This window comes from Marmota flaviventris, chromosome 2 (genome assembly GCF_047511675.1).
Source record: "Marmota flaviventris isolate mMarFla1 chromosome 2, mMarFla1.hap1, whole genome shotgun sequence".
Classification (NCBI taxonomy): domain Eukaryota; kingdom Metazoa; phylum Chordata; class Mammalia; order Rodentia; family Sciuridae; genus Marmota; species Marmota flaviventris.
In genome coordinates, this window is record NC_092499.1 from 29,939,570 (window position 1) to 29,958,421 (window position 18,852).

Genomic DNA, 18,852 nt, shown 5'->3' on the forward strand with positions numbered 1-18,852 from the left:
TCCTGAGGAATCTCCACACTATTTTCCAAAGTGATTGCACCTATTTGCAGTCCCACCTGGAATGTATGAGTGTACCTTTTTCCCCAAATCCTCCCAATACTTATAACACTTCTTGATAACTGCCATTCTGACTGAAGTGAGATGAAGCAGTTCTTATTTGCATTTCTCTAATTTTAGATGTTGAACATTTTTTTCATGTATTTGTTAACCGTCTATGTATCATCTGAGAAGTGTCTGTCCATTTATTGATTAGGATGGATGTTGGTTCAAGTTTTTTGAGTTCTTTATCTATCCTGATTGCACTCTGATGTGTGTAATAAAATCTCTTCGCCTCAATGATTGTTTCTTTTGCTGAGATAAAGCTTTTTAGACTGAATTCATCCCATTTATTGATTCTTGATTTTATTTCTTATGCTTTAGGAATGCTGTTAAGGAAGTCAGGGCCTAATACAACATGAAGATTTGGGCCTACTTTTTCATCTATTAGATGCAGGTCCTAGGTCCTTGATCCACTTTAAGTTTTGTGGTTGGTGAGAAATACAGGTTTAATTTCATTTTGCTACATATGGATTTCCAGTTTTCCCAGCACTTCGTTTAAGAGGCTATCCTTTCTCCAATGTATGTTTTTGGCACCTTTGTCTAGTATGAGGATAACTGTATTCTGTACCATTGGTCTACATGTCTATTTTGGTGCCAATACCATGCTATTTCTGTTAACTGTAGCTTGGTCGTATACTTTAAGTTCTAGAACTGTGGTGCCTCCTGCTTTGGCTATTCTGGATCTCTTATGACTCCAAATGATTTTCATGATTGCTTTTTCTAGTTCTAAAAAGAATGTCATTTTGGGGGCTGGGGATGTGGCTCAAGCGGGAGCATGAGAGATCTTTCTATCTTCTATGGTCTTCTTTAATTTAGTTCTTTAGTGTTCTGTATTTTCTTCTTTTTTTTTTTAAGAGAGAGAGAGAATTTTTAATATTTATTATTTTTTAGTTTTCCACGGACACGACATCTTTGTATGTGGTGCTGAGGATCAAACCCGGGCCGCACGCATGCCAGGAGAGCGCGCTACCGATTGAGCCACATCCCCAGCCCAGTGTTCTGTATTTTCATTTTAGAAGTCGTTCATCTCTTCTGTTAGACTGATTCCCAAGTATTTTTTTAGTCTATTTTATTTTTATAAGTATTGATTTTTTGTAGTTGTATTGAACACAATAACTTTATATTTATTTATTTTTATGTGGTGCTGAGGATCGAACCCAGGGCCTTACAAGTGCAGGGTGAGCGCTCTAACGCTGACCCTTAACCTCAGCCATTTAAATGGGGTAGTTCTCATAATTTCTCTTTCAATGGATTCTTTGCTTATGTATAAAAATGCATATGATTTATGGGTACTGATTTTATATCCTGCCACTCTGATGAATTCATTTATTAGTTCTAGAAGTTTTCTGTTGGAATTTTTGGAACTTCTAAATATAGAATCATATCATAGGCAAACAGTGATAGTTTAGAGTTCTTTTTTTCCTATGCATATCCCTTTAATTTCTTTTGTCTGATTGCTCCAGCTAGAGCATTTATTTTCAATAAAATGACTTAAAGGAAAGTTCTATAGTGTGAGAACTACACTAAAAAATTCACTGGCTTGCTAAGCACTTAGCACCACAATGTTCTTTCATCCAATTTTTATTCTTTTATTTTCAACTTTACAGATACATTTAAACATGTCTGGCAGAACTACATACTCAGGAAATCAAAATGTTTGTCAGGATGACTTAGGAAGAACTAAATATACAACTGTTTCTCATTTATTCCCCTAAACAACCTGACAGTGTTTAACATTATTAAGTGCTTATTAGCTGATGCTGAATGAAATAGTAAATGAGAACATATAGAGAATTTAATACAGTCTCTGGAATATAGTAAACACATTAAGAGAACACCATCATCACCACCAGGGGATACAAGACTATTGAATAACAAGTCTTTTCCACTGGCAAATGAATAGACCAATTTTTTTCCTGTCAACTTAGGACTTCAATGCCTTGTGTTCCCACCACAAAGCCTGCTCTGAGCCCAAACCAGGTTCAGTTTCCTTCATTGTAAAATGGAAGACTTATACCTATCTATGTTAAGAATCTTAGGTACTACTTTAGTTCATATGCAAAGTGCTCTGAAGAGTACTTAGTCATAATTAGTGCTTAGTTGAGTATTTACATGAAGACAGAAATTTTTATTTTTATGACTGATTTTTTCCACTTCTCAAAGATCACAACTAAAGGAATTTTAATCAGTCTTATATTCACATTTGCTCCTAGCCTGAGAACCTGTATGCAACAGTTCATGTTAGTCATACTTCATAAATAATATACAGGCACAAAGTAAAACCAAAGTTCGTTAATTTATGTAAAACAACGAAAGGTATAATTTGATAAAGTCAGATATTTATTAAGGTACTACTTGAACTAAAATTTACATCTCATTCAAGAAATACTCAGAGAGCCCATATTTAAAAGAACTATTTGACAACACTTGAGTAATGCTGGCTTCCTACCACTCTGATGAACAGTGAGCCAGAAATACTGAAAAGCAAGAGTGCTTGAAAAATGAAAATATCTTCACTGTGAATACAACTCTGCCAACACCCAAAACAAGAACATCCACTTTGAAAAACTTTCTTCAGCCAGGCCTAACTAGATACCCTAACTCTACCAAAAGTATAACATTTAAAAGAGATTAGAAGCACAGGAAAAAGATCAGAATTCAACCTTAACTAGGAGACCTATACACATTTCTCCTTTCCTCTGAGGTTAAGCATTGCGAAGACAACAAACTTTTCACAGAAGTGTGAAAAGGAATTCTAAACAAAATCATCAGGCTTTGGGATGGGAGTAGAAAACAAATGTTACCTGGCTTTAGACACAAACTGTACTTGGACACAAAACATCTCTATCACAAATTACCTCCTCCTGGCGAGGAAGCCCACTGTGCCTCTTCCTGACATATCCACTGTACCTCTCACTTACATATTGACTTAAAGGTGAAAATGCTCACTCTCTTAGTCATTCTTCATGTTTGACTTTTCTTCTTCCTCTCTGACTTATTGCATTGCTGCCTTCTCACTCACCCCTTTGGATACCTATTCCATTTCATTCTAGCCATAATCAACTTCTTTAACCAGTTTTTTTCATCTCTTTACCTTAATGGAAACCCTTAACTGACCCCTTGAGCCTCTGACATTTCAGTAATCTTCTCAGGATCATGTCATGTTTTAGTATCCACAGAAGAGGCTGCTGTTCTTTACTGTTTCTATTCTTATTAAAAACACATCCATGGGGCTGGGGTTGTGGCTCAATGGCAGACTTCTTGTCTCGTGCAAGTGAGGCACTGGGTTTAACCCTCAGTACCACATAAAAATCAATAAACAATATATTAAAAAAAAAAAAAAAAAAACCACCTCCATGGACAATGCATGAGATCTCATTACATTAGCCTCTTTGCTCCAACAGGAGTTTACCTAGCCAGCCTATTCTTCGCCCCACATTAAAATAAGTATTCTGGCAGTTGACTCCAACATTATTTTCTAATCCTTTCCCAACACCTAGAAATTTCCTCCATCTATACTTCACAGCTTGCCACCATCTGGACTGATTTAGCACTTATATTCTTAAACATTCCACTCTGTGATCATAACCTCTCTTTCCAGTTGTTTTATTCCAACATATTTCCCAGAAGTTCATTGGAACTACCAGTTCTTGATTCACAGTTCTACTCAGGTTATTATTTTATTCTCCAACTTAGACATAGATCTCATTGTTACTCCCTCACCTTTCCCATCAACTATCTTTTCCTACTTTTCTCATTAAATCACAATATTAAATATTAAATAAATTCAACCAGATAAAATTAAGAGCAGATGGTGTACTATTTAATGTTTCTAGCACACTAATCTAATCAGTAAGCTCTTAATAAATGGTCTCAGAATATACAAACAAATCCAGAATTTAATTTTTATATTGTAAATTCCTTTAATATTTTAACACACATTCAAATTTTAATACAGGCCTAACAAAAAATTTCTAAACTCAGCATAGATAAAAAATGATTCAAATTCACGAACTAGTTTCTTCATATAGATATTAATAAAAATAATGGATTACTAACTTACCATGGCGACATCATCTAAAATGCTCTGAGGTGAACTATGAGCCATAACCTTAAAAAGAGGAAAAAAAATGGACACTGAAAACAAAACATTGCAATATAATAGCCAAAAAGTTTTAAGGAATGGACCCTCAAACGGGTAATGGGAATTTCTTATGTCTGAGCAAACTTTCCATTAAGATTTTCATTCTAAAATCTTAATCACAGTAATATCTATCATTTGTAATTCAAACTTTGCACAAGTTTGGAGCCTAAGTCTCTTATACATACATGTTAAAAAAGCAGTCCTGGGATTGGAGGTAAAGCTCAGTGGTATAGCATTCACCTAATGCTTATTAAGGCCCTGGGTTTCATGCCCTGTAGATAAAGGTTAGAAAAGAGGAGGGGAGAGGAGGAAGAAAAAGGGAAAAAAGCACTCCTGGTGGAGAATGACAGAATTAATTACATCTTTATAGGAAAATAATGTTTCTACTCCCAGTAACTCTTGTATTACTACTATTTGAGGTGATAATGGAAGGACATAATACACCTTGGTGGGAGAAGAATATTGGTTTTAGAGGCAAGATGCTGTTACTTATTTCATTCTAACCATAATCAACTTCTCTAATCAGTTTTTTAATCTCTTTACCTTAAAGGAAACCCTGGTCTGGCCGCTTGTCATGGCCAAGAGACAACCTCTCCATTAACCTGTTTCTTCATGGGAATACTTAAGTGACTTACGATTTCCTACAGTTTTCAGGAGGTTTTAAAGACTAACAAAATGTTAACACAGAACCTACCAATAACTTCATAAACAGTCAATAGGTAACTACAATTATGTTATGGAAAATACTATTGGCTCCATTTCCAAAAGATAGGTAACTGACAAAAGAAGATGATGGGACAAGATGTCAACTACCTTCACAAAATGTCATATATATTTCAACATCATTCTTCTAACCAAGACAATAGGATGGCACAGAATTTTCAGAAATAACAAGACAAAGCAGATTAGACATCAGTCAACAGCTCTGTCCTTCTTTTACTCTTAATGGAAAGCAAGTGGTTTTACAGATCTAAAGTAGGGTAGAAAAGCAGCAATGGATCACTTAAATGAAATTACACTATGAAGGTTTCTGTAAGACTTTCTTATGTCACAAAATGTCTACTAGCTTAAATGTTAAACTAGTGATCAAATAAACGTTAACAGTGGAAAGAATAAAAGACTAACCTTAGAACAAACAAAATCAACTAATGTAGCTTCTTCTTCACCTATGTATTCTATGATTTTCTTATTAATCCATGGTCTAATTCGTCGTTCCATCAATATCTACAAAACATAACATAGTTAATGAATAAAAGAATTATATCTTTTACTACATGTACTAAACCCCAAAGTAAAATACAGTATGTTCCTTTGCAAGTTGAACTAAGACAGGTACACACCAAGACATAATCATTTCTTATAATCAATGAAGATATCAACTACCAAAAGTTTTCCCATTAGAAATTCCTTGACTGTGGCATTTACTCAGTGTCAAGATCATCCCTACCTGTTGTCATTAATGTAATCAAATAAGCATGCCATATTTAAATCCATTCCCAATAACTTGATGACATACAATTTGCTACTCACAGAATCCACAATAGACCAATCCAAAGGATAAGCAAAGAGCTCAGGTTTGGCTGTAGGAATTTTCTCAATTAGACTCTTAATATGTTTGCGCTTTTCTTCAGTGTTTACAGTGCCTTTGGCAGCATTTTTATCATCTTCACCATAATCCAAGGGAACAAGTTTCCTTTTGCGGGGAACATCATCACTGTCTTCATCCTCAAATTTGTTAAAGACACTATCTACAGGTAGTTTCTTTCTCTTCACAGAATTAGGCTGACCAGGACTATTGGAAGCACCTATAGTAAAAACACTATGTTAGCAAGATGGCTTCACTGCCAAATGTCAACATCTGACAACCCACCATCCCTCAAAAGCAGCAGAAATTGCTTTCACAAATCTCAGAGAAAGAGGCCAACTGTAAAAAATAACTCACTACTCACAAGTGCTAGAAAATTTAACTTTTCACTTCTTCTCAGAACTCGAGGCAGCTGCAGATAAGGAGCACTAGTAGGACTATGAAAACAATCGTGAGCTAGAAAGGCATTTTTAATACTTTTCTATCTACCTACCAAGGAGCGTATTATTTATTTTTCCTTAAAGCAAAATATACACATGGGTGAGGAGAAATGTTAACATACCCAGTTTAAGACTTAGTCCTATTTTTGGCCTATGTTCCTCAGGTTGTTGTTGATCTGGTGAGTTTTCATGAGGAATAATAATACCACAGGGTGACTCGTCCCCAGGAGTGTTGGGCGTTGCATTTCCACTAGCAGAGGAAACAGATGGCGCTGAACTGATGGGCCTCAGAGTTGGTTTGAGACAAGGCTTTTGCTCTGGTTCTTCTTCCTCTTCCATGGGTTCTTCTCGTTTTTCTTCTTTTTCTTGCTTTTCTTCTTCTTCTTCCTCTGATTCTGGCTCTTGCTTTATTTGTGGTTGTCTACGCCTCTCAGCCTCTTGTTCCATCTACAAACAAAAAAGTTATTTAAAAGAGAACACAACCCTAACTTGTTTTTTGATTTACAATGTTTTTCTGTACAATAACTTTTCTTCGGTGGACCTAGAGCCTTACAATCATAAGCATAAACTCTCCCTCTGAGCTATATCCACAACCCTACCCTTTTTTGTTGCTTAGATGTGAGTGAACACTATTTACTTGGTAATCAGAAAACTGAATAAATCCTTCAGTAACTTATACAAGATCTTCAAAGGTTACAAAGACAAATACAAACTAATCTGCTGAATTCAAAAGGCCACAGTATATGCTTATATTTTCCGGGGTTATTTTGTTTCTTGTTTTGTTTCTTGGGTACTGAGGATTGAACCCAGGGGTGCTTAACCAAAGCCTGGCTTTGAATTTACAATCCTCCTGACTCCGCTTTTTGAGCTTCTGGGATTGCAGGTATGTGGAACCACACTCAGCATGTTTATATTTTCACTGAACTATAAATGAAAGCTTTATTTTAGAGTATAGGCAACACATAAAAGGGAACTCAAATCATCAGAATGGTCATAGACAATCATTTCTCTAGGTGATGACTAAAGCTGGTAGTTATTTTTGTATTCCTAAACAAGTTAAAGAACAAATTGGGAAAGAAAGGAATCTGAGTCAATGACGAACAACAAAAAGATGAAAACTATATGAAAAGAAAGCATCATTACTGTTACTAAAATTAGGGTACTATATCATTAAATGATTCCTTTTTGTTATCTACATTGAGATTTACACAAAAACTTAACAAAAATTCATAATATTATTAGATTCACCATATAGTGAGAACTAAAAACTTTTCTAAAATGACACTCTATTCTTAAATGCAAGAATAGGGTCTGTTGCTTCTTTAAATGACATTCTGCTGACAAAAATATCTGTATTTTGTGGGCTGGGGATGTGGCTCAAGCGGTAGCACGCTGGCATGGCACGAATGTGCCCGGGTTCAATCCTCAGCACCACATACAAAACAAAGATGTTGTGTCTGCAGAAAAAAAAAATTTTTTAAAGGGGGGGGGAAGAATTTTAATATTTATTTTTTAGTATTTGGCGGACACAACATCTGTATGTGGTGCTGAGGATCGAACCCAGGCCGCACGCATGCCAAGCGAGCGCGCTACTGCTTAAGCCACATCCCCAGCCCCAATGTCTGCCGAAAATTAAAAAATAAATATTAAAAACTTTTCTCTCTCTTAAAAAATATATATCTGTATTTTATGAGAAGGAACCTAGCTGGCAGATGCCTGTAATACCAGCAATTCTGGAAGTTAAGGCAAGTGGATCACAAGTTTGAGGATAGCCTTAGCAACTTATCAAGGTCATAAACAATTTAGTGAGAACCTGGCTTGGTGGTTAAGTACCCTAAAATTATTCCCAGTACTGGGGTAAAAAAGGAGGGAAGGCAACTCAAATCACAAGAAGTCATTAAACATTACCAAATTATAGGAAGAACACAATTCTAGCCACTGGGCACTGGGATCCATCCTCTGCACATCTAAATAAAATAAATATGTTTAAAAAAAGGAATACATGTTATGCTTCATGTATTCATGTGACAAGAAATGAGACACCAATGGAAAGAAAATGGAGTAAAAGGAACATATCTGTGGTATTATAAATCAGCTTGAGTACTATGGCAATCACTGTTGAGGTTCCTCAAATAACCCAGCTATAAACTCCACTCTTTATCCTATAGAAGCAAAGTCATCATATTACAATAAATACATATTCACGTTTATAGCACAATTCACAACAGCCAAACTATGGAACCCTAGATGTCCATCAATGGATAAAAAAAGATGTGGTATATACACAAATTGGAGATTTATTCAGTCATAAAGAAATATCAAATCATGACATTTGCAAGAAAATGGATAAACTGTGGATATTATGCTAATAGAAATAAGGCAAACTTGGAAGGTTTGTGGTCATCTTTTTCTCTCATGTGGAAGCTAGAAAGGAAAATGGAAAAGAAAGGAGTGGGGTGGGGAGGCAGGGGTCATAATCTCATGAAAATCAAAGGGAGATCAGTAGAATAAAAGAAAGGGACAAAGGAGAGGGAGAAGGCAATGAAAAGGGTGAATACTAGGGAATGACATTAGCCAAATCACATTGTTATATTGTGGGCATGTACAAATATGTAAAGATCCCACCACTATGAATAACTATAAAGCACTAATTTTAAAAAGTGAGGTGAGGAAAAAAAACAATCATGAAACACAAAGGAATTATTTGAATTTTAAGATGTCTTCAAATAAAATGATATGACACATAACTATAATCCCAGCAACTTGGAAGGCTAAGGCTCCAGGATTCCAAGTTGAAAGCAGTCTGGGCAATGTACTGAAAGATGATGTTCCTTAAAACAGAAAATAAAAATGGTTCTCAGTTGGGGAGAAAAAAATGGCTTTCAGATGTAGCTGAGTTTTAGGACATCCAAGGGTTCTAGATTCACTCCCACCAAAAAAAAAAAAAAAAACGACAAATTAAATGATTTGCAATTGTTTGATCATACATTTGTAAAATACTCAGAATAAAGAGGAAATAAATCCTGTTGATTTCTATAATAAAAATGAAATAAACAGTACAAAACAGTAAATTCCATGAAACAGTAACATGTATTCCTTTTTTATACATATTTATTTTATTTAGATGTGCAGAGGATCGATCCCAGTTCTTCGCTGTGATAGGCAAATGCTCTAACCAGTGAACCACAACCCCAGCCTCACAAGTATTCTGCTTAAACAAAAGTACAGCTTTTGGGCTGGGATTATAGCTCAGTGGTAGAGCACTTGCCTCGCATGCGTGGGGCACTGGGTTCGATCCTGAGCAACACATAAAAATAAATATCTTTATTTGATATCAAGTCCATCTACAACTAAAAAAAATATTTTCAAAAAATACAGCTTTTAAACATAAAGCAATATCATTAAAGATATTGTAGTATCTCTCACCCTCTGAAGCTCTGCATCTGGATCTGGGTGCCCTTCTGCTAAAAGGCGTTGCCTAATTTCCTCCAGCTCTTCCTTTTCTCTCTTCCGATCTCGTTCATCTGCTTCCATTTCCTTTTCTCTATCACGCAACCTTTTCTGAAGAGCACTCCCCCTGCAAAAAGTAACAGTTCTCATTTAACACTTAGGTCACTGAATATTACAGATATATCTAACAACATCTATGTTCAATAATAAAAATTTTATGCTAAGGATTAAAATTGTCTTAATTATGTACTATCTCAATAGGATATTGACAATGAATCTCTACATGTTAATGTATAAAAAATTAACATTGTCTTGTCATTAATTACCATTTTAAATTCTGAAAGTCACTTTAAGTATCTAAAACAAGTAAAAAGGTAGCTTTCAGAGGTAATGGAGCTTTCATTACATGCCCATTTCACAGTGAACCCCCACAGTGAATAACTTGAATTTCCTCAAATGCCAACCTTACTGGCATTTTCTCAATGCAAAAATATTGAAAAATTAATATAAGCAGCATTAATAATACCACTAAAAATAGTTACAGGACTGGGGGATGTAATTTAATTGAAGATTACATATAAGGCCTCAGTACTTAATTAAAAAAAAAAAAAAAAAAAAGGTTGTATCCTCAATTCATTCTTTTCCTTATAGAAACATTCCAGAATGAAGTAATGAAGAATCCACAGAAAGGAGAGGTTCCTGGGGTGAGACTGTGGCTCAGTGGTAGCTCACATGCTTAGATTTTTTGAGAGGCACTGGGTTCGTTTTTCAATACCACATAACAATCAAATAAATAAATAAAATTTTAAAATTCACCAACTAAAAAAGTTAAAAAAAGGAGAAGCTGCTCCTATGTAATAATCCACTATGTTTCAGAATGTATAATTATGCATTACTATTTTATAATTCTAGAACTCAATAATTTTCCCTACTTTGCAGCATTTTTTACAAAGTCAAATCATTGGCACTCCTTCAGTTTAAGTTACTGAATTCAGTATTTAAATATTTTGCCTACAGTGTATTAATATATTCAATCCCATTATTATGCCTGCATCCTATCTGACACACAGTAGAGATAATAAAATTTTAGCAAGATAGTGTCCAGTACCTCAAGGAACATGTAGTTTGATTGAGAGGTACCAAAAAATATCTTACCATCATGCCATAAGTGTTAAAAGGAAAGAATAGAAATAAATACCAGAGAATACTGGGAACACGCCGATAACCCTAACATTTTGGGAGGCTGAGGCAAGAGGATCAAGAATTAAAAGTCAGCCTCAGCAAAAGCGAGGCACTAAGCAACTCAGTGAGACTCTATCAATAAAATACAAAATAGGGCTGGGGATGTGACTAGGCAATCAAAAACAGGAATAAATTAAAATTTTCACTTCACAGTAATGAATCACTATACGGATTAAGTAGAAAACTGGGAGAGAAGTTTAACGTATACCACTCTTGAATTCCTTGAAAACAAAACTTTCTAGAAAACATTAAATACCTGTAAGGATTTGTTATATAACAATTGGAAAAAAAAGTATTCTTTGGTATACTATTATATGTTTCCCCAATCCAAAAGATAACACTGAATTATTTTTATTTTCCTAATACCTTACTCCATGTTTCTCCTATTCCCTCCAGGTCCCACAAATCATTTCAAGCTTTCTTCCTACACTTAGGAAACCTGCACTCTCAGGTTCACAAGGCAATACAAAACTAAGCCAAGGAAGTGGCTCAGTGGTATAGCATTCATCTAGCATGGGCAAAGCCTTGGGTTCAATCCTCAGCACCACAAAAACAACACCATCATCAACAACAACAACACAACCTGAAATATAAGTTCATAAAGCAAAGCTTCCTTACCTGTAATATTTGGGATCATCTCTATCATCATCATAGTCTTCTAAGAATTCTTTTAGTCGTTTAGCCTCTTTGGCCTTTGCGGAAATGAAGAACAAAGTATACAAAAGTAACATATATAAGAGTCATTCATATAGTCCACTTGTCCTTTCTTGGGAATACACTTTTTTCTTATTCAAATTACTTCAATTTTAGAGTTCTTATATACTTCATGTATTAAGTGTAAATCACACTTCTTTTATCTATAAAACAATAGCTTTAGGATTTAATCTATGAAAAAATAGTATGTTACAAATAATATCTTCTGTGTGAATATAATTATCAGTTTTACAATAATTATTCACCAATGAAATCTGGGCACACTAGGAAATAGAAGGTATTAAATTTATTAATCAAAAAATACTTTAAATTTTATTTTATTTTATCCATAGATGATGCTGTTTCTAATGAAATCAAGATAAAAATTTTGATTTATGTTCATGCACCAATATAAACGAAATACCTACCTAACTTAAAAAAAAATATTTCCCACCCTGTATATTAATACATAAGCACTGTATCTTCACATCATGTTCAACCACAAGACTGAAATCCTAACTACAATAAGTTATACTCCATGTATGTATGTCAAAATGCATTCTACAGTCATGTATATCTATAAAGAACAATTTTTTAAAAATAAATCAGACTACACTCAAAAAAATTTCCCACCTGTCTTCCTAACATTAAGCCGATAGAACCAACCACGACACTACATGAAATCACTTATTTTTGGAATTTCCAGTTTAACAAATATAACAATCATACCTAATTATTTTAAATATATTTTTTATCTCCATTTATCTATTATCTATAGTAACTATTAAATAAAAAACTCATGTCTATATACAAAGCAGACAATGGTTTGACACATTTCATCTAGTGCAAATTTCCACAATATAACAATATACATGAAAAGCCCTCCTTGAAAGCAGAAAATAGTATTCTTTCTGTGCTTCTAAAATATTGTGAAGGCATCTTAAACACACCCAAAACATGCCCCTTACAATAATTGCTTTATTCAATAAGGATACTCATTTCAAAATTAGGATAATTAGTAATTCTTATATGCCCAGTACTTAAGACACAAGGTGGAATACACTCAAATTTGTCAAATGAATTAAAGGAGTTAGTATGCTGGCAACAGTAATTGAGAGGGTTTACATATGTCTTTAATTATTGAGGTATGGGTACATAGGAAGGCCCATCAGGTTAACACTGAAATATAAACACAGCTTACTACTCATAAGATGATGGGGGTGAAACAAGAACATGAGCAAGTAACTGCTTATGTAACTGGATTTTCTTAACTCATAAATACAACTAATTCACATACAATGTTTTCTCCATAGAAAAGCTTCAGATTACCATGTAAGGATAAGAATCATTACAAGAATTGCAAGAATCATTACAATGCTGTTGATTGCATTTCTTCCCCTAATTAATTCTCTCTCATATATTATTCTCTTCCTAGTTTCTAATCTTAAGAATGAAAAAGAAATTCTGAAACAGGAGTTTTAAAGCCTTTGTTGCAGTAATAGGGATTGAACCCAGGAACACACACACTATCATGGTCCTAGATTTCCAGCCTTTTAATTTTTTTTTTTTAATATTTTTAGTTGCGGTTCGCACAATACTTTATTTTACTTATTTATATTTATGGTTATGAGGATAGCACCCAGTACTTAACAATGCTAGGCAAGTGCTGTACCCCTAAGGTACAACCCCAGCCTGCCTTTTATAATTTTTAATCTAATTTTTAAAAATTTAAATGAATATGTCTAACACTGGATCTAACATCTAGAAAAGCCATAATATCTATGTACTTGCTGCATGCACCCTTCAGGTTACTTACAAAAAAATCCCTCTATGTTTCAAGGTTAAAAGCTATTTGGAGAAGATTCCTAACTCCAGTGAAGTTTTGGATGAATAATCTCCAAACTGGAGATAAAGAAAATTCCATATTCTGGCAAAGACAGAACACATGGAACATACCACTAAAGCAAATACTATGATAAAATAATCTCTTCATCAGTTTACTTAATAACTATGCCAATTGCTTTACTATTAGCTTATGAATAGTGTAAATACAAATGGCAAAATTCATTTTAAGTTCATGTTGTTGTTAAAGAATAATATGGTTGAGCTAAGGAACAACATGTTATACAGAAAAACATTACTTTTGATTTATTAAAACAAGTCTTTTTAAATTATTTGCTTTAGCCAACTACGCCAACTCAATAATTTTGTGGATTCTTAACCAAAACATGTTCTAGAAACACTGTTTATATATTATGATAAATTTATTTAAATATTATACTTATATAATTTTATGGGCAGCAAAAACTTAAAACAAAAGATCTGCATACCGAAAATATGTCAAGATGGCTTGAAATACACAAACATTATCTATGAACTATGAAATTAATATAATATGATTATAAAGTTAGTTCTAGTTAACAGTAAGAATCAATCTGGTTTTTACCTAAAAACAATTTATTTAAAAATATTCTTGTATTTCTTATAACTTTATTTTATTGCTTATTTATTTTTATGTGGTACGGACAATCAAACCCACTGTCTCATACGTGCTCGTCAAGCGCCCTACTACTAAGCTACAACTGTAAGACCAAAATCACTTATTTTTAACCTGGAATCTTACCATTTCTCTTCTTCTTTCTTCTTCTCTTTCAGCCTCCTTCTCATATTCCCGGGTTTTCTTCCGTTCTCTAATTTCCCAATTCTTAAGACGCTAAAAAAGAAATTTTCAAGCCTTAAAAATTTATACAAAGGATTCCACAATAACTAACATACAAAATATAACACAGAGACGGGGAATATAGCTCAGCTGGTAAACTGCTTGACTCATATACAGATTCCCCCTGCCCCCCAAAATTAACATGCTTTAAAAACAGAAGAACAGGGGCTGTGGTTGTGGCTCAACAGTACATCACTCACCTAGCACGTGCTGGTTCGAATATCAGCACTACATAAAAATAAATAAAATACAACTAAAACATATATATTTCAAAAAAAACAGAAGTACAAAAGGTTATTTGTAAAAATGTATTAAACTTGCACAAATGATATTAAAGGGTGTGTGTGCGTGTGTGTGCACATGTAGAATCCCAGATAATCAGGAACCTAAGGCAGGATACTTACAAGTTCAAGTCTAGCATGGGAAAGAACCTGTCTCAAAATAAAATTCAAACAGTGCTAGAGATGTAGCTCAGTGGTTTAACACTTGCCCAGCATGCATGAGGTTCCATGTTTGAACCCCAATATCATACACACACGCACACGCGTGCGTGCGCACTAATGAAAACACTTCCTTAATTTACCTCTTGATAAGCAGCTTCTTTCTCTCTGAGTTTTCTTTCAAGTTTTCTTCTCTCATAAGCATCTTCCTCATCCTCTTCTCGGTCTCGTTTTTTGTCTTTCTCTCTTTCCCGCTCCCGTTCTCTTTCTCGCTCTCTCTCACGCTCCCGTTCTCGCTCTCTCTCCCGTTCTCGCTCTCTCTCTCTTTCCCGTTCTCGTTCCCTTTCACGATCTCTGCTCTTTTCTCTATATAAAGGAAAGATTTTTTTTAAAACTCTGTGAGACTAATTTAACTTTTAAGGACCAAGAACAACATATATATTATATAAACCAACATACAAATTCTCAATCCAGAATTTATCATTTGTTTTTCTCAGAATTTTAAACTTCTCTATACTCTTTGGAAAGACACACTAGGCGCTGAGGGTGAAAAATGTGGTATGGAAAAAAAAAATCAGGAAAGCAAAGGAAAAGGGGCAGAGCAAAGAATGACAAATTGCAGCCCCAATTTGTGAAATGCAGTCTACAGTGAAAATTAATGCTTCTTTGTATGTCAGAAAACAAATACATAAAACCGAGATTTAAAAAGATTAAAAAATTTGGGGCTGGGGATGTGGCTCAAGCCTTAGCGCGCTTGTCTGGCATGCGTGCGGCCCGGGTTCGATCCTCGTCATACAAAGACGTTGTGTCCGCCGAGAACTAAAAAATAAATATTAATAAATTCTCTCTCTCTCTCTCTCTCAAAATAAATAAATAAGATCAAGTTATTCTTTGAGTCAAAGGAAAAATGCTGTAAGTTGTTCTTAAAAAAAAAAAAGATTAAAAAATTAAAAGAGATATTACATATTATATACATATTACATCATATAATATAGTATATAATAGGGGAAAAAAAAGACATTGTTCAATCCCAAAGAAAACACAATGAACATATGAACAGTCAATTTACCTAACTAGTGCTCAAGTAATATGGTACTGACAAACATGAAGAGAACTTTGCCACATTGCCCGGAAAAAAAGTATAAATATTGACATATAAGCATTTTAAAATGTCAACCATAAAATCCTAAATGACAAAAATAACATAAAATATGTAGAATGATGCCAGTGATATGTACATATCTGCCATAAAAGTTTGTAAAACAATACTTTGATTTTTCACGTTAAATTCTCCATAACAGCTATATTGAAGAAGGAAGGAAAGGAGGGAATTTAATGTCAAGTACAGACTGTGAGCCCATATTGAAACTATCAAAGTGTACCTCCTTCCATCTACAATCAAGTAAAAAACTGCGAAAGTAATGTGTATTTCAAACCTAGGGTGAAAAAGAATGTGACTTTTCTTCCCTCCTCCCATTATCTCCTTGCTTCATTTGTTTGCTTCTGCCCTAATTCCTATAAAGAATAAAATGACTTTTCAAATGAAATCAAATTACAACACAATTTTAAATGAAAAACAACCAGTCCAAAAAAGGTGAAAGTTAACTACACAGCTGAAATTATTAATTTCACCAATGTTATCCATCTGTGTAGAAAACCAAGAATGTTTGCTAGCTAGGAAAGTTCCCTCAATTCATAAATGCAAATGGTAACAGGGAGGACTAATCTTAGTTCAACCAAATCCACCAACCATGTTCCATAAGGACTTACCTTGATCGACTCCGATCTTTATTACGATCTGAGCTCCTTTCCCGATCCCGGTCCCGATCTCTCTCTCGATCCCGATCACGATCTCGCTCCTTTGTCCGGTCACGGTCCCTATCCCGTTCTCGTTCCCGCTCCCGTTCTTTCTCCTTTTCTCGTTCACGTTCTCTTTCCCTTTCTCGTTCCCGTTCTCGCCTTTCTCGTTCCCTTTCACGCTCCCTCTCTCTTTCTCTCCGTTCTTTCTCAATTTCCTGTCTTTCTTTTTCCTTTTTGCCTTTCTCTTCTTCCAGTTTCTAGAAACCAATAAAAGTACTTTTAGAGTTAACTCTGCAGCTTCAGTATTCAGGTTTTTCCCGGCGCAATGCCCATTATTAGGAACAAAACATCAAACCACTGGTACTTTAATATTAAATATCTGTGGTTTTACTTGACAAATTAAACTGAAACAATCACAAGACTACTTTTTCGTGCAAAACCATATACTCTACACAGACCAGGAATCTCCAATCTTGGATGCTGGGAGATTGTGTCAAGTGTGGCTGTCCACTCAATGATTAATACTAAAATGACAATGAGGAATGTGGTGGTTCTTCATAATTTCTAGAAATACAATCACTTGACTAAAACTGAATTCTGCCCATTATGAATCTCTGTAAATCAGTAATACTAATCATAAAAAAAGATTTTTCCATTACTTAAAGGGTAAGGGTTGAGGACTTTAAAGAGAAGGCAGAAAAGAGTGAAGTCACTATTATGTAACCAGTATTCTGCCCTCTTCTTTGCCCACCCGCCAAAAGAAACATGACCTGAATTCAGCCAAGATCTGCCTTCTTATCTATGGAAATATTTACTCCCACCATTACAAGATGGACAGCCCACCAAATACAAAAACTTTGAAAATCACTCACTTCAAGCAAAAATGTACATTATTGTAATATTTTCAGTTAATACATGTAAAAGCAATATATTTATGCCATTATGCCTGTAAGACAATAAAAATATATTTACAATGATAAATCCATCCTGGAAGGAATGATTGTGTATTAACTTACAGATGTTGTGCTAGGACATGGATCGCCAACACTGGATTAACCTTGCCTACAAGCTATGTTTCTGGGAGGAAGAGCAAGTACATCGTTCACAAATAAACCAAATAACAAAGTCAGACCAAGTTCGTACCCTGAAATATAACCCGTGTACCACAAGGTTTCTATATAAACTCAGAAGAAAAGAAAAAGAAAAACCAAACAGGTAAAACAAAACAAAACCAAAACACATTTATCCCTTTGGTTCCATGTTTAGTTTCACCAAAATGAAATTTAAACTGCAACAATAAAATGTCCATTTTTCTTTTCTCAGTCATGTAAAGCATTTAAAACAACTTTAAAAGCAGTCTTACCTGTGAGATACTCTTTTTCCTCTTCTCATGGATCAGAGAACTGATAGAGGATTATGAAAGAAAAGCTAATGTATGAGACATCAATATATTCAGCTACCATGCCCGTCTAAATCAAAGCAGAGTGAAGGCAGAGCCAGTACTGAATACATTGAAACTACAAAGGGAAGAGATAAGAAATGGTAGAAAACAGAAACTGAAAACTATTAAGGGGTCAAAAATCTCACTTCTGAAACACTTCTAATGAAAGATAGAAACTTATACTATAAAATGAGGCTAGACTACTTAAAACTTACCTCAATGTCATACACTTATAAGAAATTTATTTCTGAGATTGTAGATACTTACAGATTTTTTTAGCTGTTCCAATATTAATTTCTACTGTACAATTCCTCAATTCTGTACTCTTGCTCATTCACTATGTTATTTATTCTATTACATAATGTTTCAAAACTCATTTCAAAAATTTGGTTCTATATAAATGAAAATGAGGTTCTACTCCATACTAAATGTTTTTCTAAAAAGTTACTTATTTATATATGCTATATATGTGTGTATGTATGTGCACACAAGGAGATATATTTAGACATATATATATAGCATATATATGTATATTTTTAGAGACTGGAGAAAGAAGAAATGGGGCGTGTCTAAAAAATGTAAGATAGTAAAAGAAAAAAGGAAAGGATAGATTTTTAAAAATCAAAAATCTTACCTTATTCTCTCTTCAGACTCATCCGTGCTGTAAATGGACGCCCCCTGCCACGCTGATACCCTGACAGTCCGTGGTTATTTAATAAACTCACATCAAAACATGCAAAGGTTCACTGAGCTCTTTTCTTGTTACTAGAATTTCAAATACCCTCTTTAATCACACCAC

The 18,852-nt window shown here is 34.4% G+C and overlaps 1 protein-coding gene across 2 annotated transcripts in view; it reads right to left on the reverse strand.

Annotated features, from left to right (window-relative positions):
* The window catches only part of Rbm25 (RNA binding motif protein 25), a 57,595-nt gene that overhangs the window by 2,417 nt on the left and 36,326 nt on the right, over positions 1-18,852 (reverse strand). For both annotated transcript variants that reach the window (XM_027931467.2, XM_071607698.1), the window contains exons 10-18: positions 16,583-16,869; positions 14,956-15,178; positions 14,277-14,366; positions 11,579-11,652; positions 9,695-9,845; positions 6,391-6,715; positions 5,774-6,048; positions 5,369-5,467; positions 4,163-4,210 (exon numbers count right to left, since the gene is read on the reverse strand). In XM_027931467.2, coding sequence (XP_027787268.1) covers positions 4,163-4,210; positions 5,369-5,467; positions 5,774-6,048; positions 6,391-6,715; positions 9,695-9,845; positions 11,579-11,652; positions 14,277-14,366; positions 14,956-15,178; positions 16,583-16,869 — 1,572 coding nt within the window. The remainder of the gene's footprint in view (positions 1-4,162; positions 4,211-5,368; positions 5,468-5,773; positions 6,049-6,390; positions 6,716-9,694; positions 9,846-11,578; positions 11,653-14,276; positions 14,367-14,955; positions 15,179-16,582; positions 16,870-18,852) is intronic.